At 41.0% G+C, this 25,312-nt stretch overlaps 1 protein-coding gene across 2 annotated transcripts in view; it reads left to right on the top strand.

Annotated features, from left to right (window-relative positions):
- Positions 1-25,312, top strand: part of GRIA3 (glutamate ionotropic receptor AMPA type subunit 3) — a 282,338-nt gene that overhangs the window by 211,670 nt on the left and 45,356 nt on the right. For both annotated transcript variants that reach the window (XM_007448347.1, XM_007448348.1), the window contains exons 11-12: positions 6,694-7,070; positions 16,865-17,063. In XM_007448347.1, the coding sequence (XP_007448409.1) occupies positions 6,694-7,070; positions 16,865-17,063 (576 nt within the window). The remainder of the gene's footprint in view (positions 1-6,693; positions 7,071-16,864; positions 17,064-25,312) is intronic.

Below are 25,312 nucleotides of genomic sequence, written 5' to 3'. Positions count from 1 at the left end.
ATTTTATTTTATTTTTCTTTCTTTCTTTCTTTTCTACCATTTCTTCTGAGCCGTGTGGCTGACAGGGTCTTGGTGCTCCAGCCGGGAATCAGGCCTGAGCCTCTGAGGTGGGAGAGCCGAGTTCAGGACATTGGTCCACCAGAGACCTCCGAGCTCCACGTAATATCAAACGGCAAAAATCTCCCAGAGATCTCCATCTCAATGCTAAGACCCAGCTCCACTCAACGACCAGCAAGCTACAGTGCTGGACACCCTATGCCAAACAACTAGCAAGACAGGAACACAACCTCACCCATCAGCAGAGAGGCTGCCTAAAGTCATAATAAGGCCACAGACACCCCCAAAACACACCACCGGACATGGTCCTGCCCACCAGAAAGACAAGATCCAGCCTCATACACCAGAACACAGGCACTAGTCCCCTCCACAACCCACTGAACCAACCTTAGCCACTGGGGACAGACACCACAAACAACGGAAACAACGAACCTGCAGCCTGTGAAAAGGAGACCCCAAACACAGTTAAGAAAAGCAAAATGAGAAGACAGAAAATCACACGGCAGGTGAAGGAGCAAGGTAAAAACCCACCAGACCAAACAAATAGGCAAGAGGAAATAGGCAGTCTACCTGAAAAAGAATTCAGAGTAACGATAGTAAAGATGATTCAAAATCTTGGAAATAGAATAGAGAAAATGCAAGAAACATTTAACAAGGACCTAGAAGAACTAAAGAGGAAACAAGCAACGACGAACAACACAGTAAATGAAATTAAACATTCTCTCGAAGGAATCAGTAGCAGAATAACTGAGGCAGAAGAACGGATAAGTGACCTGGAAGATAAAATGGTGGAAATAACTACTGCAGAGCAGAACAAAGAATAAAGAATGAAAAGAACCGAGGACAGTCTCAGAGACCTCTGGGACAACATTAAACTCACCAACATTCGAATTATAGGGGTCCCAGAAGAAGAAGAGAAAAAGAAAGGGACTGAGAAGATATTTGAAGAGATTATAGTTGAAAACTTCCCTAATATGGGAAAGGAAATAGTCAATCAAGTCCAGGAAGCACATAGAGTCCCATACAGGATAAATCCAAGGAGAAATACGCCAAGAAACATATTAATCAAACTATCAAAAATTAAATACAAAGAAAACATATTAATGGCAGCAAGGGAAAAACAACCAATAACACACAAGGGAATCCCCATAAGGTCAACAGCTGATCTTTCAGCAGAAACTCTGCAAGCCAGAAGGGAGTGGCAGGACATACTTAAAGTGATGAAAGGGAAAAACCTACAACCAAGATTACCCGGCAAGGATCTCGTTCAGATTCGACGGAGAAATTAAAAGCTTTACAGACAAGCAAAGCTAAGAGAATTCAGCACCACCAAACCGGCTTTACAACAAATGCTAAGATACAGACGTAGAGAATGGGCTTGAGGCCACGGGGAGGGGGAAGGGTAAGCTGGGACGAAGTGAGAGAGTGGCATGGACATATATACACTACCAAATGTAAAGCCGATAGCTAGTGGGAAGCAGCCGCATAGCACGGGGAGATCAGCTCGGTGCTTTGTGACCACCTAGAGGGGTGGGATAGGGAAGGTGGGAGGGAGGGAGACGCAAGAGGGAAGACATATGGGGACATATGTGTATGTATAACCGATTCACTTTGTTATAAAGCAGAAACTAACACACCATTGTAGAGCAATTATACCCCAATAAAGATGTTTAAAAAAATAAAATAAGCATCATTTCTGTCTTCAACCTGTCAGACTCTTAAGCGCATCGTCCCTATACATATGAGTTTGTTGGGTTTTAAGTTTTATGAAATTTAGGACTTTGGCAACCCACCTATGAAAAGGATTATATATCCCCTCAAGCTAAATCCCCTGCAGTAGTGCAGTTACTCCGGGTTTGCCACTGGTGAGTGGAAAAATCAAACCTAATTCTGTGTGTTTACTGAGCCCACACAGCCACTCTTAAGCCGCTTGATGAAAATCCTCTAAGTAGTCAAGATGCAAGCAAAAGCGCTAGCAAACTCTTACCCTGAGCTCTTTCCATTTGCTGGGTTTTGTCCATCACCCAGAGCACCGTCACACCACCTACTTCCCCACCAAGGTTTCTGAAAATGGCCTGCTGACGTCTGTTACTGGCACAGGCAGAGGCTTGAGGACAAAAGGCCGCTGGACCGACTCAGGATGCCACAAGTGAGATAGTTCACTACTGCGTCCGAATTTCAGCTGCTCCCTAGCCCTACGGAGAATTCTTAACACTCTCTCCCAGACACAGCTGGCTTTCATAAGGAGCCGAGACCAGGAAAGGAATGCCATTTGGGGAGTTGCCTTTTTCACTTTTTCATCAGTGTTGGCCCCTTGACCTGAAAATGACCTTCCCGCTCATCTGCATGCTACAGCTGTCCCAGGAGAGCTAAATGGGTCCTTTCTGACACCCGTTAGTTACCTGCTACTCCCCATTTCCTCTAATAAGTATGTTGATTGCGTCACAGACATTATGCCAAGCAGGCCTGGAGCTCTGAAATAAGAGACCATGACAAGAGCCTTTTCATATGGAGGAAGGGACAGTGGTGGCAGAGGGCAAGGGTTTCTCCAAGGCTGGCTATGAGCTGATATGACGTTCTGCTGCGCTGGCCTCACGAAGCATGCAAGAGATGGGAGGGGTCGATCCCTTCTCCACCAGTTGAGCCTTCTCCTACCTGCCCTTTGCTATCCCTTTGTCTATTCCTGTCTGTACAGGTCTTTTTTCAGGTTCAGCGTGGTAATTCTCATTTTGGAGGCAGGTCCACATCAATGAGGCTTAATTGAGCACAGATTTAACACTGTTCTTCATTGAAGAAGCACCCTCCAGAAAAACAAACTGCCATCTCTGAAAAAGCTCCTTAGAACGAAACAATTCAGTAAAGTTAGAAAAGCCCGGCTGAAGAGCAAGTGCCTGAGAGGAGCAGCTTCTTCCTGTTGTCTTGTGTGACTTCCTCAAACTAAAAATGGCTTCTTCTTTTTGGCTGCGTTGGGTCTCCGTTGCTGCGCACGGGGGCTACTCTTCATTGCAGTGCGCAGGCTTCTCATTGCGGTGCCTTCTCTTCTTGCGGAGCACGGGCTCTAGGCGCGCAGGCTTCAGTAGTTATACCTCAGTAAAAAAAAAAAAAAAAAAAAAAAAATACAGATGCTCAGGCAGGCAAAAAATAAATAAATAAAATTTTTTTAAAAAATGGCTTTCTTTTTGGGAATCTGTTCTTTTGCTGCACGTTCCTGGGAACCAGACAAGAAGCCCCGCTTTGTCTATCTAGCCACATCTTGTTAGCATTTAGCTGTGCTTATCATCTGGTGAGTGTTTCAGTTACTGAGTTAGGTTTTTTTCTCTTAAAGGGTGTCGAGATTCTCAAAATCCTTTCTTGACGTGCTTGAAAAAGAACCTAATTCCCCTAAACTCAATCCAAAGTGATTTTCTCACACAAGTGTCCCTTAGTTCTTCCTTCCAAAACAAAGAAGTGGCAATTTCTTTTAGAACTATCTAGTATTTTGACTTTAAAGATAAAAAGACCAGTTAAATGAAGTAATTAAATCAAATGAGATCAAATGGGAAATGCTGCTAGCAGGGCATTTGCACGTTCTAAGCAGGAGGTAGAAATACGTTGGCAGGGATAGAAGGTGGCTTTATCTGTGAATTCTCTTGGCATGACACGGTTCTTTCTATCTGATTCAGACTCTCTGTGCCAAAAAACCCCACTAGCTTTTGGGCCAATTCCATTCTCCTCAGTTGCTTTTGTTTCTACCACCTGGTCTGGCCCCAGGCAAAAGAGTAAAATAGATAAAATCTGTGTTTGTCTCCCCTCCAGTTAGAAATGTGCAACTGGTGATTCAGGAGTTAGCTCAATGAGGGAAGAGCTGAAGCCATAGGTAATTAATACTGAGGGGAGAAAGGAAGAACAGAACCTTGAAGAGACTTGCTTATTCCACAAACCTTCATAAATTACCTACCAAACCAGGGCCCGTGAATAGACTCTGGAGGTACAAACGTACATCTTCACTGAGAGAGCAGAGCTAGGAAGCAAAGACAGAAAAGGAACATTCAGAAAGGTAGGAGAAGAACCCATAGTCTTCAGCATCAGAGAGCTAAGGAAAGAGGGTATACATAGTGCTAAGGGCCAGTGGTATCATATGAGTGGTCTGCGGGAAGGTCTTTGAATTTGGTAACCAAGCATATAGTTCAAGAAGCAATTTCACTAAATTGGAGGGGAATGGAAGTTAGAGCACAGGTGTATAAGGGACACATTGTGTGAAAATCAAGAGACAGTAAAGACGAATTTTTCAAGAAGATTGGTGGTGCTCGGGAGTGATGCTGTATGGTTAAGAGGGTAGTGGGATCAAAAAAAGGAGGAGGAAGTGTTTTTTTCTTTCATTTTTCTTTGTCAGCAAACGGAATTACCTGAGTATGAGGTAATTATTAAGTGAATAAGATCTGTCAGTGGTTTCAAATTACAGCAAGAATTAGAATCACCTGGAGGGCCACCTACACACCCCCCCAAGTTTCTTATTTAAATAAACATGGCGTGGGGCCTGAGAATCGGCATTTCTAACAAGTTCCCAGGTGACTCTGTTGCTGCTAAGTCTGGGGAATCCCACACTGAGAACCACTGGAATAGACTGAGAAGGAAAAAATAGCAAAAGAGAATAAACAGCTGAATTTTAAGGAGACAGAAGAGTATGAGATGCAAGGAATACGTAGATTAAATCTTAGAAAGAAAGAGTTCATTTTCTAAGCGATGGGAATGACAGCAGGGATAAAGAGACAGCAATGTATTGAGGAAGAGAAGAAAGGCACTGAGGTGACAGAGCTCATATCAGGTGGCTTCCATCTTCTCAGTAAAGGAAGAGGCAAGATCATCTGCAGAGAGGGTACATAAGGATTAGGGACTGGGAAACGTTTGGAATAAGCATCATTCACAGACTTAAAGAAGAATCAACCTCACGGTGATAGATGATGGATTTAATTTTAGAAATGGTGAGTTTGAGATGGTAGTCAGCCTTCAAGGTAGATTTGGTCAGCAGGCTGTTGGCTTCAATAGATGCATACATTCTGCAGCAGATTTTTGTCTGTTTTGTTTGTCTTACTCACTGCTTCACCCCAGCACCAAGAATAGTGCCTGGCACAGAATAGGCACTCAGATATACACTGGAATGAACCCGAGAGGCGTTGGCTGAGGTTGATTATTCTACATACAGTAATATATAGTAGAAACGTGCAAATATCTCTGGAGTTAGAATATTACGGTGGTTAAGAGAGTGAGTTCTGGAATCTGAAGACCAGGGTTCTAATCCCAGCCTCTCAGTACCTCACTTCCTCCTTCTCTAACATGGGAATGATCATGGACCAACCTCAAGGTTGCTGTGAGAATTAAATATGTATAAGGGGCTTAGCACAACACCTCACACAGAGTAAGCACTGAATCAATGTTAGCTGGCTGTTTATTACTGCATTTCCCCTTCAATTAATTAAGGAGTGTTTCTTAACCAGTTTGAGTCACCATATGTAAATCAAAGTACTAAAACATTAAAAAAAAACAAACAAAAAAAAACCCTGTCTCAGATTTCATCATTCTTCCCCTACTGGTAAGGATATTGAGGCATACCTATTTAACAAAGAAAAAATGATCATCAAAATTGGTGTTTTCACTTTATACCTGATATACCACCCAAAGCCTTTCCTTATGAGCATTTTTCTAAGTATGCATTTTAAGGCCTGGCTCCAGACTAAAACCTACTACTGACATAAGGGAACTATTGTGGAAGACAAAAGACATAAGTGTAGAAGCTCCTAGTGCCTATTTTCATGGGACTTAATATAAAAACATCGTCTGCCTCTGCCTGAACTAATTCTGCAGTGCACTACTGACACATTTATTTTATTGATCCAATACATGTGAGTGCTACACTGATATTCATCGCTAGAAATGATGGCTTACTATATAAATTAATATGTATTGTAGTAACTGCTTTGCCCTTATTGCCCATGCAGAATTCTTTCATGTTTGCATATTTCGTATTCAATAGTCAAGAGCTTATTTTTTAGGCATCTACAGTTTCTTTAGTTTAGGATCTTTTGCAGTGATAGATACAAAAATAGGAAATTGAACCCCTGCCTTCAAAGAACTTATGTTTATATAGACGTACTCTCAAAGAAATAAGTCAAGAATAATGGCAAACACTCAAGTGTTAAACTGAGTACTGTAGTCCTGTGTTGCACCTCATGGTGGGGAGGGAGGCACATATCAAAAGTATAGACTATTCTGCTTTTCCCACAAGAATTTCCGGTCAGGTAGGGGAGATATGACATAAGTGAATGAAAATTAAAATAAGAATATAAGAATTAAACAGTGGTATGTCACAGGAGAGTAGAAGTTGAGTTGCAAGGTAGCAAAACAATTTTAGGACAAAAAAATTGAATCAGGTGCCCTACGCCAATATGCCTCAGAGGACGAAGTGTCTTTTCCTTAACTTACCATCAAGTTGGAGTATTTTAGGACCCACTGAATGCTACTACTTGTCTAACCAAAGCATTGACAAATCAGCTGGCTATAGTGACTTAAGACTTTATATTTCTACCAAAGAAGTATATTAAGTGGCAAATGACTAATGGAAATACTGTCTCTAAAAGTCAAAAAATGTTCTTTTTCCAGAGGGCTGATATAGCTGTTGCTCCACTCACTATAACGCTGGTCCGTGAAGAAGTCATCGATTTCTCAAAGCCGTTTATGAGCCTGGGCATCTCCATCATGATAAAGAAGCCTCAGAAATCAAAACCAGGAGTATTCTCGTTTCTGGATCCCTTGGCTTATGAAATCTGGATGTGCATCGTCTTCGCTTACATTGGAGTCAGTGTAGTTCTTTTCCTAGTCAGCAGATTCAGCCCTTACGAATGGCACTTGGAAGACAACAATGAAGAACCTCGTGACCCGCAAAGCCCTCCTGATCCTCCAAATGAATTTGGAATATTTAACAGTCTTTGGTTTTCCTTGGGTGCCTTTATGCAGCAAGGATGTGATATTTCTCCAAGGTTTGTTTCCATGTCATACCCAATGCCTCCTTGCATGTTATGGCCATGATCCATTCATGCACATCTGATATTCACCCATCTCAAGTCCAGATTTCTTTCATTTAACATTCCATCCAGTGACAAATTATCATCAAGCCATTTTCGTTCGCTTGCGTCCATGAAGTGAGTGTGTTATTGGTGTTGCTTTGAATGTCTTTCATGCATTTCTATGGTATCATCAATTTATACACATTATAGCAAACATTTGAACTCTGGATAAAGGCAACATTGCCAGCTAATAGTGATATTATTCAGATAAAGCTAACACTAAATCTTGATCAGAACAAACAGGCATGGTTTCCTCATTAACTGAGCTAGAACATTCTCTCATTTGTCCAGAGACTGGATCTAGAAAATAGTTAAAAGACAGAACTCTTCTTTAAAACCCTCCTACCTTCCCCTTTCCCCTCCATTTTTCATTTTTTCTCTCTGACTGCCTAGAACTATTTCACTGTAGTATCCTGCCCAAGCTTTATCACTAAAACAGTAAAACTTCTAGAAGAAAATATGGGAGGAAGTCTGTGTGACCTTGGATTGGACAAAGAGCGTCCAGAACGCAAAAAGCACAATCCACTGTAAAAATTGATAAACTGGACTTCACCAAAATTCAAAAATTTTGCATTTCAAAAGACATCATTAAGAAAATGAAAAGACAAGCCACAGTGGGAGAAAATATTAGGAAATCATACATGTGATAAAGGACTTGTATCCAGAATATATAAAGATCTCTTGCAACTTAATAAAAAGAAGATAAACAACCCAATTCTAAAAATGGATGAAAGGTTTGAATAGATATTTCCCCAAAGAAGGTATACAAATGGTTAATAATCACATGGAAAGATGCTCAACATCATTAGTCATTAGGGAAATGCAAATTAAAATCACAGTGAGACAGCTCTACACATCCTCTAGAATGGCTATAATCAAAAAGACAGATAATACCAAGTGGTGACAAGGATGTGGAATGACTATAGCTCTCATCCGTTAGTAGCATGAATGCAAAATGCTACACCCAAATTGGAAAATGGTTTGGCAGTCTCTTATAATTAGACATACACTTAAAATATGGCACAGCAATTCCACTCTTATTTACCTAAAAGAAAAGAAAACATATCCACACAAAGACTTATACACAAATGTTCATAGGAGCTTTATTTATTATAGCCAAAAGTGGAAACAACCCAAATGTCCATCAACAGATGAATGGATAAACAAAGTGTGGCATATCCATACCACATTTGGAATGGGAAACTATTGAGCAACTAAGAAAAGGACAACTGATACATGCTACTAAATTAACTTTGAAAGCATGATGCTAAATGAAAGAAGCCAGATGCAAAAGGCCACTTACCATATGATTCCATTACTTGGATTCCATTTATTGACTATCCCATATTGTATTATTCCATTTGTCCAGAAGAGGCAAATCAATAGAGACAGAAAGCACGTTGTTGGTCTCCGGGGCCTTGGAGGGAGCAGAGAGGGGCTGATCAGGATCAAGATTAGGGTGAGGCAAGTGAAGCTGAGTAGAGCAAGTACAGGGGTCAGATCCAGTCTTCATTTTAAAATTTGCTATTTTGTTAATCATGGATTTTCTTGAATTAATTTTGATTTTTTAAAAAAATTGTACTAAAATTCTCTTTATTTTGATTAATGAGATTTTGGCACCCCCTTAAATTCTGTGTGTGGGGCAAATGCCTCACTTGCCTCACCCTAGTCCCATTCCTATCAGGATTAACCACAAAAGGGCACAAGGCAACTTTTCAGAGTGTTGGAAATTTTCCAAAACTGGGTTGTGGCAATGGTTGCACAACTCTAACTTTACTAAAATCATTAATTGTACACTTGTATTGGTGAATTGTATGGTATGCATATTTTACCTCAGTGAAGCTACTGAAGATATTGAATGTGAATATCCTAGACCTTACCCACTTAAAGTGTCGACTCATCTAAACAAAAATGGTGGCAAATTCATAATTATAAAATACTGTAAGCAAATGTAACATCTTTATAATCAGAAAAAAATGAAATAAGAAGTTGTAGCTTTGGTAAAATTGAACATTAATCCAAATACTGACCAGAGTCAATTATACAAACATATAGGGATTTTCATTTAGACTAGAAGGACTGAGAAGGTCACCTACCATGTTTTTATAGCATATATACTTCATTTGAGGTTATCCACTTGGAGCACAAAACATTTAAAATGAAGTTTTGCAGTACAGATCGCTGGTAACCATCTTCAGCAGCTTTTTAGTATAACACGTGTGGGGTAAGCCTCATTGATCTGTCATTCTTTTTTGCCACCCTCAATCTGCTTGGTCAGATTCTCCAAATTATTTCACTCCCTATTCCTTCTGTGCTTGGAATGTGTGTCGTTTTGTGATATCATCTGGGAGTTAATTGTGCTAGTTTCTTTCTTTTCTGATTTTTTAAAATGTTCACTTCAAGAGATGAGGGTTTCTGAATGATCCTGTAATTGAATGATTTTAACATGGCTGGTAATCTGTGTTGAGACGATGCTAAAGACTTATTAAGGCTGGAGATTTTATTGGTTTCTGTAAGTGCATTTTCAAAACTAAATTTGTGATATCCCCACTGGAGTGCTACATGCTGCTGTGCATACTCAAACAGGACTCTTAAAAGGCCATTTGTTTTTAGAAGTATTTATGCATATTACCTCATTAAGTAATAACTTAAAAATGATGGCCTGAAAATGACAAGCTGGAAAGATTCTTTATTTTCATTTTTTGTAGCAGAATTTAAGCTGTGGCTCTTCTGTGGCGCTGAAATATATCAAGTGCTTTTTTCAAGGTACAGATTGTATTATTCTGCACTAGACACTGTCCTAGAGAGTGATGGCTTTCAAATGTTTTGAGCACAACCCTCGGTCAGAGAGAAATTTTCCATCACAACTCGGTACACATATATGTACGTAACAAAATTTCACCAGAAATTACCCTTACAGTGTGCCATGCACTCTGATACTATCTATTCTGTTTCTTTTCTTTTTTTTTTTTCTAAATGCTGGTCACAACTCAACCCAGCAATGGGGCACACAGCCCCATTTCTGTTCAATGGCCATCCTTGGAATGCAAACTCTCCAGAAAGCCCAGAACGTGGGCAAGCATTGTACACTCTGACTTTTCTCAAAATTGGAGCAATTCAAGGCATTATAAGAGACCACATTTTAAAGTAGAATTATCAAATATCATAGCAGGAGGAGATGTCAGAGATAAATTAATCCAGTTGCATCCGTTTACTGAGGGCCCAGGAACAATTTTCTCTGAGTTCCCACTGCATCTGGGCACTTTACCTGTATTATCATATGAATTCTAATCCTCAAAACACTACCACAAGGTGGGCATCGTGCTTATTTTTTAGGTGAAGGTGATGCTCAGGTGAAGTAATTTTCCCAGTCACACAGCTAATGACAAAGCCAGTATTCATACCCAACTCCAATTCCAGAACCTGTGCTCTTTCCACTTCATACTGCTTTTCTCATATCATAGAGAAAGCAATAGTACCCGGAGAGATAATGTGATGGAACCCGAGGGCGCGGAGGCTCTAAGAGCCAGCAGTACAATTATTTCCACTACCACACACAGCCTCCCACTACCGACCTAAAGGTGCACTGTTTGTTCCATTCTTTTCCTCGTGCTCATGCCCAAGAGATGTGTTCCAGTCTCCCAACCTCTGATGAAACGGTACCTTTGCCCTGGCTGTTTAAGAAAATAGGCAGTGAGCATTTAAGAATGCTGCTGAACATGTGTTCACTCAAAGTTAAAGACTGGGAAATCAGCAACAAGACATCATGAGGAAAACTGAGCGTGATTCCACTGCCATCAAAAAAGCTATGAACAGTAACCTAGAAGCCTAAAGAGTCTATGTCAATATTAGGTTTGATATTTTCAACTACCCCAGTTGTTCAGGGTGACCAATTCAGGTGGAGACTGAGTAATCAATGCAATAAGCTGAGGCTATATTCATACACAAACTAATTTGTTGGGGAGAGTCAGGAGAAGAAAGTATGAGGAGATTGGATTCGACCCTCTTCCCCCTGATTGGGGGATGGGGAGATAGCCAGTGGGTGTAGCCAGATGGAGGGAGCATAGTGATTAGGTATGCGGGTCCTGGAGTTCATCTCACCAGATTCACAATCCGCTTAGCTGTTGTGTAACGTGGGGCGAGGTACTAAATCTTGCTAAGGCTCAGTTCCTCATCTGTAAAATGTAAAGCACAGTGCCTGACATATAGTAAGTTCTCAATACACGTTACCTATTATCATTTTTAAACTGGCTGCTGTTAACCATCCTGGCTTCACAAATACTAATCGTTCATATTGCACTTGCATTTTAGTTCCTAATAGTCCTTAGGAATACGGTTAAAATTTTAGTCAGTGCCAAATAGCTGACTTCTGATGAGAAATAACCAACAACATTCCTTCTTGAACCCATAAAGTGCTTTCCCTAAGGATTACACAACTTGCAAACATTTTGATTGTATTATTCCGCAATGTCTTGCTGATATTGACAGGTGGCTGGAATTTTTTTTAACCTGAAATTTATTTCGTTTGTAAAACGTTGACGGAACTGCTAAGCAGGCCAGAGTCCAAGTCCTTCCAGACAAATGCTCCCCCTGCTGACTTTCTCTAAAGCTGCAGGGACATCTGAGGGCCAGTCAAGTTGAAGATACAAGGTTCCAGGGAATTGCGGCAGAGAAAATGGAAAGAACACACTAACTTGAACCTGGTTACTATGTATAGATTATTCCATGGGCATTATTCTCCTGTTAAGTTTTCCAGATAGCAAACACTTTGGAGAAGCAGGCAGGGGATCTGTCCAGGTTAGCTGACACATAGATCCTCCTTTTTTAAATGGAAAGTATGTGCAGAATAATAAAATATACGAAGGGTAAAAAATGAATGGGATCAAAGACAATAGGAGAGTTTGGGGCTCCGTTTAAAGCAACAATAGCCTTTCCTTTACTGATGTATGACCAGTGTCTTCATCCTACTGCAACTGCAAATTCACTTCAAAGCAGTAGTGGTGTGGTAATAAATTAATTGTAGTAGCAGGATTTTTATTACAACTATTTCATGACTTTTCTGGCTGAAAGCCGTAGTTTTCAGTCTTTGGGAGATGGTTAGTTATTCCCATCAGAGAAGACTATAAGAACCAAAGATTGACTCTGCACATTTAAAAAAATAAATCTGTCATAGACACAGCATTGAATGCAGTGTAGAAATGACGCCTACCGTGGAAGAAAGAAGAGGGAGGAAAGGAATGATAAAGAGTTTGTGCAAAGGAGAGAGAGGCAGTTTGCAGTTCCGGGTCTTCATCTTGTGAAGCTAGTAAAGTGCCGATTTCAAAATTTACTTACAGGATGAAGGTTACAGCACATAGCTCACTTTTATTATCATTACATAGGCCATAAAATACATTTTATCATTAACTCGGAAACTCTAGTTTCTTATGATCACAGGTAACATGAGCATTATTTTGCAATGTTATGTCTGTTTTTCTCTTGTTGCTAATTTACTTTCATTAACTTCATGCCTCCTCTTACATTTCTTCAAAAGGTATGATATGTTCCTTTAATGCATTTTTTATAAATACTAAATGGCAGCACTTTACAGTCATTTCATTATGCTAACCTCAAAATCTGTCTTGTGCAACAAAACTACTTGAAATGAATGTTAAACATTTTGAAGCTGCATTAATGGAAGAAAAGATACTGGGAAATGACAGGTCTTTCTAACTCAACTATAAAGTCTTGTCTTGTTTTAATAGATCCTTTTAAAAATGTGATGGGGCTGACCCATCAGTCACTTTTTATATAGCCTCCATGTGAAATGTGGATTTAAAAGGCTATAGTTTCACTAACGAGAAAAGGGAAATGTGAAAATTCTTATAGAGCTTCTTTCCTGTGAGTTCCACTGCACATTTTCTCAGTGAAAGGATTTAGGCATCCATGACATACAGGGAAGAAAGTGGTAGAAATTCCACCAAGGCTCTTGTCAAAGCTACCACTGTCTTTCTTTCTTTCTTTTTTTTTTTTTTTTTGATGAACAGAAAATTTTATTTATATTTTTTAAAAATCCATCCCTTTAAAAAACATCAGATCCCCAGAACTTATTCACTTAACAACTAGAAGTTTGTACACTTTGACCAACATCCCCTATTTTGCTCACCTCCCATCCCCTGAAAACCTATATTCTCTTCTGTTTTTCTATAAGTCTGGCTTTTTTAGATTTTACAGAGGTTAAATTCTTACTTGAACTGGCACAAAAGCTACTACTGTCTTGAAGGGAGAATGCTGAATGCAAGCTTGTGCATTCAACGCTGATTCCAAGGAAGCTCCTTTTTCCGTCTATGCTGATGCTCGTGGATACTATTTTACCATTTCTATGTGGATATTCACCAAAATTCTCCATGATCATAGGTCTATCACAGTATTAACCACATAATTGCCAAAATCAACAGCCATGTAGACAAGAGGCCACAGAAAAGACCATTTTGCTTTTAGGTTTGTTTTCAGTCATGTCAACAGCCAATTTCAGCTGAGTCATACAGATCAACCACATGATTATCTGAGTCAGCCATTAAGGTGGCCAAAATAACCAGATTATGATGTGCAGGCTTGATTTTAGATCACACAGACACAGCCACAGTCCATTAGCTGCAATAGAATGGCACAAATGTAATTTCCATAAATTACTGTGTTGTTCTCCAACATTTCAAGCAGATAATACATAAACTACCATTAGTATTCACAGCAGCAGAACACACCCTTTTCCATACCAAACCATGATTCTGGAAATACTCCAAAATCAGTTTTCCCCTTGATCTCAGTAAAACCCCATCATCCCAAATAAGGATGACATTCACAGTTCCATTCCAAATGAACAACAGATAATAAACAATAATTATCCAAACATGTTTGGTTTTCCTGCAGCTATATTTCTCAGTGTTTGTAGGAAAATTGCTCCTTCTATAATTTACACACCATTTTGGGTTTTCTTATACAAAATATGAGTATTTTATACTACAGAAATGTGGGCATGTCTTTCCAATTGCATAAGTCTAGATGATTTATTTCCTATTTCTCCTCTCTGTGCCTCAATTTCTTTATCTGTAGAATGCTCCATTTTCTTATCTGTAAAGGGATGGAGGATTAAAGGAGTTGACACATGTAAACAATTATAACAGAGTCTGGCACATAGGAGGTGCTCCTTAAATGTTAGCTATTATTATCATTTTTATTACCCTATTACTACAAATGCTACTTTGAGCATTCATCTTTTATACAGTAAAATTATTTCCAGAGTCAGATCAACCCAGAATAAAATGTATACGTTAACAATGAAGAAAGACTATGAAAGTTTCAAATTCATAATTGAAATCTTCTGTACACTTTTAGCATCCAGATGTGACATTCTTTCTGATTCCAGATGTTTTTACATCTTCTGATTAAAAGGGAAATGTTCCCAGGTGAAATCCTGAGCGAGTATAACTATCAGTTAGAAAATCTGTTGCAAAGCAGATTTGCACATCCCAAACGCTAAAAGTGATTATGTTCAGAAATAAATAAATAAGGGTTATGTGAAGCATCCAGGGACCAATAGGAATTATAGGCTTTAAAAAACCAAACAGTTTCGTTACAGTTAATCAATAAAGAACACTCTTTATCAAAACACCTGCCAAATTATTTGATCAGGGTGTAAAATCTAAAACAACTGAATTTTCCAGAGGCTAAAAAAAAGGTTATCTTGGGACACAGGAATTTAAATTTGCTTCAAAGTGGTAAAATGCGAGGATAGACAGAGAAGAGCTTGACTTGCCAGCTTTCAGCCCAGAGCTGCCCTCTTCGCACAGAGCCTGGAGATGTGCCAGGCTCCTACGCCTATTCTTGACTCTATGACAGAGTGGGTTCTTTTCCTGTGAGCTTTTCTGGGCATGAGAGAACACAGCCTAACCAGGATGGAGCTCCACCACAGAGCAGAACTGTCCTCGAGATAATGTGGCAAATGTTTTATAAAACCTAGTGACCAGATTTCATTTCTGCAAACAGAGCCAACCTTTCAGCAGCATTGTGAAGGAGATGAAGTTTCCTCACTACAAGCCCTTACCCATTGAGCATCATTCAGTGCCCTCACACTGCCCCCTAACTGCCCACAGACCCTCTCCCTGAGTAGCATTCATGATGTAGGACCATGACTCCCAATCTTGGCTGCCCCGGAGTATAACTGATTCACTTTGTTATAAAGCAGAAACTAACACACCATTGTAAAGCAATTATACTCCAATAAAGATGTAAAAAAAAAAAAAAAAAAAGTGCTGCTGCCTAGGCCCAACCCTCAGAGATTCCGATTTCATTGGCCTGGGGTGGAGCCTAGGCATTTTTTTGGTCACTGTGTTTTGTTTTGTGTTGTCTTGAACTCCCCCAATGGTACTGATGTGCAGGCAGAGTTGAGAATCACTGATGTACAAGAAGAACAATATTTCTCAGTTTGGGCCGCAGACCACTGCAATCACCAGTGATGCTTGAGAAGTCCAGATTTTTGAGCACTCATATTCTGAATCAGCATTTTAACAAACACCCCAAGTAATGCCCATGCACAGTTACATTTAAGAACAAAATTTTCCCTGATTAAAATTTACCCATCTTCTTCTGTCCCATTCTCCACTAACTGCATAGACTAATCCAGGATAATATGATAACAGATGCTGTTGAAGTAAAATGTTACCTTTTGACCAAGCCTCCTGAAGAAAGCTCAGAGGATAATGCCAATAGTAAGAATTTCTAGGGCGGGCCAGTGAGGATGGTTTTGTTTGTTTGGTGGGGGAGGGTGCAGACAAACCTTTTAGTGCTTCTCAAATCCTATTAATCAGGTAGTTTCCTACTCCCCTTGAGGCCTGTCCTATGTGCTACATCTCAATTTGTAAAAGGGAGGAGTTTCAATCTCTGGGATCTAAACTCCTGAGCCCCACTAGCCATTTATATGAAGACAGTAATAAATATTATCTTATGGCCCCTTGCCTTATGGGTAATCAGCTCCACAGAATGGCAATGTCTATATTAAATTTGTTAAACTCATAGTGCATAGTGCTTGTTTACTAGCTAGCACCTAATCATTTCTCTTCAAATATGGAAAGGTTTTTCGACTCTGTGTTTCTCCCATGACATCACCTTACATCAGTGTTTTTCAACCTTGACTGCACATTGTAATCGCCTGGAGAGATTTTAAAAATACATATGTCTGGGTCGCACCTCTCAGGTTCTGATTTCTTTGGTCTTGGCTGGGTCTGAGCATGAGAAGTTTTTTTAAAGATCCCAGGTGATTCTAAGGTACAGGCAAGGCTGGGAGCCACTTGCCTTAAAGGAACTAGAGCAGTCTTCCACAGGTGTGCCCAGAAAAGCTCACAGGAGGAGAATCAGGTAAGTACAATTATTACACCTAAGCAGGAACTGGCAAAAAGAAGGTATTTTTTCCCGTACTTAAATAAATAATCCTGCTTTGAAACCCATAGAGGCCTGAAGAGCATCATGCATGTACCATCATCACATGCCATCATGACATGTGGTGATACTGTCAACATGTCACTTTTGTTCGATGTGTTAATTCCCTGACATCATTTACTTCCCTCTTTCATCAGCTACACCGAAACCATTCCTCTTTCCAAAAGTAAAGATAAGGATTTCTTAAACTGAAATCCGGCCCCTCTGGGTCTGGATTGGTCTTTGTTTTGTAGATCACTCTCCGGGCGCATTGTTGGAGGGGTTTGGTGGTTCTTCACCCTGATCATAATTTCTTCCTATACGGCCAATCTCGCTGCTTTCCTGACTGTGGAGAGGATGGTTTCTCCCATAGAGAGTGCTGAAGACTTAGCTAAGCAGACTGAAATTGCATATGGGACCCTGGACTCCGGCTCAACAAAAGAATTTTTCAGAGTAAGTGCTTTACAGTTAATTGGGCCCGCTGGATTTTATTTTATCATCTGCTCACAAAGGCAGATTCACAGTGTTTTAAGGGAGGATCGGGAAACGGTGGGAATGTTATCAAGGCAGAGCATCTTAAATACAGAGCTACTTGCTTGGTGACCTAATTCACTGTCCTTTAGAACTAAGACTCCTGCGCGACATCACAGGGGGCATGTCAAGAGCACTGAGTTTGAAGTCACAGGTTTGAATCCCAACCCTACCACAAAGTGATCGTTTGTCCTTGGGCAAGTCATTTAACTTCTGTCGGCCTTGGTCCCCTGGAATAATGAGGGGATTGAACTAAATAATATCTATTCTCCTTTTTAGCTTTTACAAAAGCAGTGATTTTATGTCTCAGCAGTTCACAGAAGTTAGGTAATTGACTCTAAGAATCTGAGGAGTGATGAACTATAAAATTACATATTCTATTTTAGACATTGGTTTTCTATTGAAATGTATTACAGTTGTTTCAAGTATTCATGTACATGCTGATAATTCAATTTTCTGGGAAGCTGGTAATTGTTTTTTCTTTTTTCTTTTTTTTTTTTTTTTTTTTTTTTTTTTTTTTTGCGGTACGCGGGCCTCTCACTGTTGTGGCCTCTCCCGCTGCGGAGCACAGGCTCCAGACGCGCGGGCTCAGCGGCCATGGCTCACGGGCCCAGCCGCTCCGCGGCACGTGGGATCTTCCCGGACCGGGGCACGAGCCCGTGCCCCCTGCATCGGCAGGTGGGCTCTCAACCACTGCGCCACCAGGGAAGCCCTGTTTTAATTTCTTGAGTAGATTTATTTCCCCCTCACTACCCGCACATAGGCCAAATCTTGGTGGGGAAACAGCAAGTTGTTCACTAGCAAAAGTTAGTAAAGTGTAAGTACTGTCAAGGAGAAAGAAGAAAGAAGATCGAAGGAGAATATTATAGAAGGATAATATGATGAACAAAACCACTTTTACATAAAATACCAATATCTTTGTTCTGTAGCAAGTGGTCTATAAGAAAGGCTACCGATGGAGTGTTTAAGAACTCACGTGATTTTTCAGTTGCCCCAACCAGGAAAATATGGTGGTTTCAGTGAGAAAATGGACCCATTCTATCCATACCACTGCCTGCTACTGTAACCCATGTAGCTGGTTGTAGCAGTGATCCAGAAGCCACTTGTGTAGCAGGTAGAGAAGAAAAGTTTAGTCATTCTCTCCAACCAATAATCAAATTATCGGATGGCAGGTATAATTACTGACTTTTCCTCAAAGATCCACAGTAAACAAATGTTGGTTCTAAACCAGCTTGCTTTAAGAAATCAGTAAGAAATATATTTCTACATGTATCATCATGGGATTTGTCCAGTTGTTTCATGGGAAAGCAGGAGGAGTGCGTTTCTTGAAATTATAGCAATTAACTAAAAACTGTTTTCATTCCCTGAAGGAGAAAGGGTTAATTCTGAGACCCTTTCCAGAAATCTCATTGGCTCAGGGTGTCCCTATCTCACCTCTACCGCTATGTATCGAGCAGTTCATAATCTCCAACCAGGGACGGGGGCCTAGTACTAGAAGCGTCAAAATGATATGAAGATGCTCTGGAACTAACCTGGCCTTGACCCTCACTATGTTGGCAGTTCCAGAAGCTTATCTGGGGATAATCCCCTGCCCTCATGAAATCACTCACACATTTCAGGGCAGAAAGGCCAGGGATTTCCACCTGCTGAGTATTCAGCACATAATCAGCTCCACGGAAATCTGGTTTAGTATCAACCTTCAGCAGAGCTTATGTTCACCAACCCAATAGGCACCAAGTTGCTAGAAGAAGTAATTGACCACTTAAGCTATCAAGACACCAGACTTGGACCCTCCAATTAGGGATACTTGTTCCACCGGAAAGCATATTTCCTTCAGCGATGATTAGAAATTAGGAAGGTGTGCTTTAAATGGTAATCGATAGGTGGCATCAATTCCCATTAAGCTTTCAAAGGCCATTCATCCATATTGCAGGCAAAGGAGGCTCTCTGGGAAGATTTACTAACACAAAGGCTTGAAACTGTGACCAAGTAGTCAGTCAATGTCCCCATGCCCAGACCACATCCCGCACACATATTGTATCTTTCTCAAAAACTAGGAAAGCATCTATTAATCCATTCAATGATGGTTTCATTAAAGAGCATCTTATTACCAGAGCCAATTTGAATCAACATTCAATTCTGAGCAAAGCTATTGCCACATTCTAACCGGTTTGCGGTTTCCAATGCTCAGCAATTCCTAGTGACCTTTACAGCCAATGAGTAATTCGTATGGAAATGGAACTGTTCTGAAAATCTGATTCGAAAAGGAGCCAGATATTTCTAGGTATAAAGAAGTGCAAATCATTTTCTAATTCCCGCACGCCACTTTTCTTTTTCCTCAATTGGTTGCTAGTGACAGCAGTAAGGACTCTGGAGAAGTTCTTTAGGACAGCACAAAAAAGTTGATGATCTAAGAGTGGAACTGAGCAGTATAAGGACAGGCAGCTCCTAGCCTGCTTGTACTGAAAAATGTTCTGTAAACCCAACAAAGGGAATGCTTGGTATTCATATAATACAGAGGGGCCCAACCAATTGGTCTCCAAGCCATCTGTCCTCTCAAAATCCTCTGCTTCACCCCTCCTTGAACCCCATAAATCAGAGAAGGCAGCCAGCAAGAACACATCGTAGAAATACAACTCAAAATGTGAGCCAAGGAGAAATGTAGGATAAGCTCAATGATTGCTACATAGGTCGTAGGTGGGAGTCAAAGAATATCATTGAAACTAGCAAACCCTATTAATATTAGAAACCCAGGAGGTAAGAAAAACGGTGACTAAGAGCTGAGATCCTTAGCCATTCCAGTATAGCTTCCTCATGCTCTGACTCTCGTGGTATCTTTTCAATATTTCAAGTATTAGATAAGCTCTGTGCTCACCTCTCTCTCCCTCTCTCTCTCTCTCTGTCTCTCTCTCTCTCTCACACACACACACACACACACACACACACACACACACACACACATTTTCAATCAGAGTCCACATTTCAACATTTATTGGTTATTTATTATAGGGCTTTTGAACTTTATGGGGAAAGAAGAACAATCTCTCCACAAATTCCCCTATGCTAGGTATGATGACATTTGGACATGATTAAGAAAACTAACCATTAATCTTTAAGCTTTACTACAACAGACCTCCCTTACTCCTACCCATCTCCTCACCTTAGGAAACACATCAAAATGTAAAAATTCCTTTGTTAAAAATTTTCTCAGCAAGTACCATGAAGAATGTGAGAGCTTGACACTGTACCCGGACAACTGCAACCACATTTAATTAGTTTGAAGACATACAGGATGTGACCGAATGCTTGCGGACACAGCCAACTACACACTAGGGAACACATAATAGCAGCAACAGGAGATGAGTTGATACCAAGGAATGGTAGGTCAGAGACATTTATTGTATGTATTACTTAACAATTTTTAAAAAGAAATTGTTTTTTAATTATTTACATAGCCCTTTTGATGCCGCCTTATCCCCCCCCCAAACTCTTATTTTCCTATGTCATATAATAAATAACACAGCAAGGCTCATAGACCTCCAGGTTAAGACTGGAGGTAGAGCAGCAGGTACAATGTGAGGATGCTGAGGCCTGGCCACATGGTACATTCAGACAGCTGTCAGCCTTTCCCATCCCTCAGCTGTCAGGGATCTGTGGTTTCCTGGGTCTTCCTTGCAGGCAACTCTCAAGCTGGGTGGAAAGGACACTCACCAAGGGAGTAGAGGTTGACCCGACAACTATGCACACAACACACACCCAATATCTGTCTCGGAGAGAATGGAGGAAATGTGGCAACAAAGACAGGCTAATAACAATGCCCTAGATTCTATTACTTATTCATCACCCTTTCAATAACTTTTTTTTAGGTGCCTACTATATGCCAAACTCCAGGCTAAGCACTGCAGAGCCATCTCCATAAACGAAATTAAATTTCTGCCTTTTGCCAAATCACATGAAAATACTTAGATAGGTTCTTTCGCCATATTTGGAGGTTATCTGGGGGAACAGATTGACTTAAAATATAGGCATCTCAGAGAACTAGATGATCATCCCTCCGGGGTAGCTGATGGTGTTTATTTCTATGGAGCGACTTCCCAGCATGTGCCAGTCTCTGGGTATATGCTTCTCGGTGAACAAGAGTAGGGTTGATGATCCTCTGTAACCCCAGCAGGAAGGTCAGCTAAGTGATGAATAAAACAGAAATGGCCTCTACCCCCTAGGAGCTCACAATCTAGTGGGCTAGATTTTCAACACATACTCACGTACATTACCATACTCTATTCACACGACAATCCTGCCACTCAACCAGAACAGGTATTATTACACCTCCTTCAGAGAGGAAACACCTGAGGCAAGATGACCTTGTGACTTGCCGAAAGTCGAAAGTCGCTCAGCTCAGTGGGGACAAGCTAGAATTCTGAGTCCGGATTGAGTCCTCTTCCCATTTCATCTCAGTGCCTTTCTGGTGTGTGTGTTCATAGAAACATGGGGTCCTATGCACGAATCAAGCCTCTAGGACAGCGCATGTTAAGGCATCTGTATCATCTCCTGGTTGATCTTTGTTTTTATTCCCCTTGATGGATCAATTAGAAAAGGAAACCTATACACACTGTTAAATGACATTTTTCCAGGCCCTGACAATCTCAAAAGGACCCAAGATATAGAAGGCAAAGAAAAGGAAGGCGTCCATAAAACTAGAGTGAATGCCACAAATGCAGCAATCCACATCCACTGATGCCTTTCTTGTTTTTCTTTGGGTAAGGGTCATTTGGTCTCAGTTTCCTCATCTATCAAGGGAAATATTCCCTGCTCTACCTTCCTTATGGGTTTAGTTAGAATATCAGAAAAATCTCTTTAACGCTATGAAGGGTTCTACAAATCCCAGGAGACTTTTAAGAAAAGGGCCCAGCAATAGAGCAATTGAAGCATGGAGACTGTCCGAATAAGGCTCTGTGGAGACATGAGAGAGGGGTATTTCTCAAAAATAAAAGAAAATAATCTCTGCTTGCTCAATGGAAGAGAGGTGGGTTTTTTTTCTGGCTTTGGGAGGAGAGAGAAAGCTCATTTATATCCTTCCCCCATCCTCCTGAGCCCATTCCTACCCCTATTATAAAATATGACTACTAGGGCTTCCCTGGTGGCAGCAGTGGTTGAGAGTCCGCCTGCCGATGTAGGGAACACGGGATCGTGCCCCAGTCCGGGAGGATCCCACGTGCCGCGGAGCGGCTGGGCCCGTGAGCCATGGCCGCTGAGCCTGCGCGTCCGGAGCCTGTGCTCCGCAACGGGAGAGGCCACAGCAGTGAGAGGCCCGCGTACCACAAAAAAATAATAAAATAATAAAATAATAAAATAACCGTATGGATTTCATTAGCCTGTCTCCGTTAGTCTTCCCAGGTAACCTACTTGCTTATGAGAGCATTTCACAGCTCGGAAAGCCTAAGGGGGTTAAGTCTTTGTTATCTTTGAGGCTGCCAACTTTCTCAGAGGACACCAGGATAATTAACATCACACAGAACTTCCCAGATTTTTGTGACAACTCTGAAACTCTCTTCCCTAGAGGAACTCATCTCAGGACCTCACTTTCTTTTCTTGTCTGACAAAGTCAAATCACCTAATAGCCTTGCAATTAGAGGACAGGGACTCATCTGTTCAATTAGACTTTCCTTGAGTTCACCTGACAAGCCTGAGCAGGTTGATTATTTACAATTCCCTTTCATCACCATGAGAAGCCTAAATTGTTGACCATAAGGACCAACTAAAATTTCAACTTACTGAAACTCAACTCACAACAGCATTCAACTCACTAGAATGCCTGCTTGCACTCCGCTTTTTTTTTTTTTTTTTAAATCTTTATTGGGGTAGCTTTACAATACTCAACTCACAACAGCATTCAACTCACTAGAATGCCTGCTTGCACTCCGCTTTTTTTTTTTTTTTTTTAAATCTTTATTGGGGTATAATTGCTTTACAATGGTGTGTTAGTTTCTGCTTTATTGCACTCCGCTTTTGAAAGGAGAAGGAAACTCACAAAAACAAAATCTTGATGTGAATTTTTTTTTCCAAAAAGGCAGTAGCAGATGCCTGTGGTCAGGTTCGTTCCAGTCTTCAACATCTACATTTTTAACCAGTGAATAAAGAAATATTCAGTGTCCACAGTGCCAAGTTAGGCAACTGGGATACAGTAGGGGGAAACATGACCGAATCCCTGCCTTCAAGGAGCTCACATTCTGTTGGAAGGAGAGAAACAGTAAGCATGTAAACAAATAGATGCATAAAATAATTTCAGGCACCAATACGTGCTCCATGTATTATGAGAGAGAATGACTTAGGACTGTCTTAACTGGGAGCTTGGGAAGGAGGGGTTCAGGGAAAGTCTCTTTAAGGAGGTAATATTTAATTAAAGACCTGAAAAAGAGTTAGCCATGTGAAAATATGGTGGAAGAGTATTCTAAACAGAACAAATAAGAAGTGCAAAGGTCCTGGGGCGGGAACAATCCTGGCATGTTTAAGGTACAGGAAGACAACCTGGGTGACTAAAGATTGGAATTACATGCTAGAGTTATAGTGATGGAGATTGCATAAAGTGGTCAGGTTTAGGATATATTTTGGAGAGAGAGTCACAGAATTTGCTGATGAATTAGATAACATTTGTGAGCAAAGTGGAAGGGCTCAGATTTTTGGCCTTCCTTTTCGGTGGTCACTAATGAAATCTGTAAGTCCTACATTCGTTAAATGATGCAAGGATACTTGTAGTAACTGTAAACTGCAAACTCTAGTAACAAAGTAAACTGTAATAACAAGGGCTGAAAAGGTACACTTACACTAGGGCTGGTTAGGGAATTTTGCCAAGTAAGAAAATAAGAAGTCAAGGTTAATCATCAAAAAATTTTAGAAGTCCAGAAGCCCCTAATGATTCATGCCTTTACTGTGTCTTATTGCGGTCTTCTTAGAAGATGGTTTTATGGTAGAGGTAGATTTTCACAGATGACTAACTCCACTTTGCAAAAACATAACTTTCTTTATATTCCTGTTACTGGTACCTCATTTTTGCCACATGGCAGAAAAGATACACCCAGATAAATTCAGGCAAATTTAGTGATTTCCTAGTCATTTCAGGATTTTTCACTCCCTCTTCCCTGGGATAATATCCAAGTTCCAGGGACTTTACATGATAAGAGTTAGCCATGTGAAAATGTATCATGGCACCGGGGGCAGCCATCTAACCCCAGATCATCAGTATCATTTCCAGGCATCCATTGGGCTGTACCACCCAGTTTGGATGTCAAGTAGTCTTTCCCCTCCACACTGACATTTGCTGCATCATCCCCTCATCCAGGCCACAAGACCTCTGCAGACCAACTAACCCTGCACTTACTTCAGCTCGCGATCTCTCTCTCTCTCTCTCTCTCTCTCTCTCTCTCTCTCTCTCTCTCACACACACACACACACACACACACACACACGCCCCCCCCCCCCCCGGCCCTTGCACTGTTATAGGGCTATTGGAATAGTCTCCTTCTCTCCTTCCACCAGTCTAGGACAGCGCCTTCCTCCTAGAGATCTCATAGATCTCATGTAACCATTGCTATTCTACGATGCCAGCACCAAGCTAGACATGGGCTGTTCTCTTCAATTTATCATCCCTATGCTACACCCTGGGAAGTAAGGCCTCGTTACTTCTGCCCTGGGAGTCCCATCCTCCCTCCCCCTTTTGGAGAGCTGGGGTGGGGGGTGGGAGATGGGGGGCAGGGCACGGAGACCTTTCTCGGAGCCGTATAGCCCAGTCTGACTTCTCTTGTACTCCTCTCTGCCTCAGCTCTTATCTGGCCTCCTAGGGTAGTTAGTCTGGCTCTTTATCCATCTGCTTTTCCAATTTACTGAGTATGGCATAAACTTCATATTTCCCTCTAAAGGGAATTAGAATTTGGAAACTCAAAAATCCTTTCTTTTTTATCAGAAAGCTTGGTTCTCACTAATTTAAAACTTGGCTTTCAAGGTAGTGTTGTCTCTGCTATGACTTTTTAAAACAGTTTAATTGGGCTTCCCTGGTGGCGCAGTGATTGAGAGTCCACCTGCCGATGCAGGGGACATGGGTTCGTGCCCCGGTCCGGGAAGATCCCACATGCCGCGGAGCGGCTGGGCCCGTGAGCCATGGCCGCTGGGCCTGCGCG

The sequence above is a fragment of the Lipotes vexillifer genome, unplaced genomic scaffold (genome assembly GCF_000442215.2).
Source record: "Lipotes vexillifer unplaced genomic scaffold, Lipotes_vexillifer_v1.1 scaffold1524, whole genome shotgun sequence".
Classification (NCBI taxonomy): domain Eukaryota; kingdom Metazoa; phylum Chordata; class Mammalia; order Artiodactyla; family Lipotidae; genus Lipotes; species Lipotes vexillifer.
This window is presented reverse-complemented; position numbering and strand designations above follow the sequence as displayed.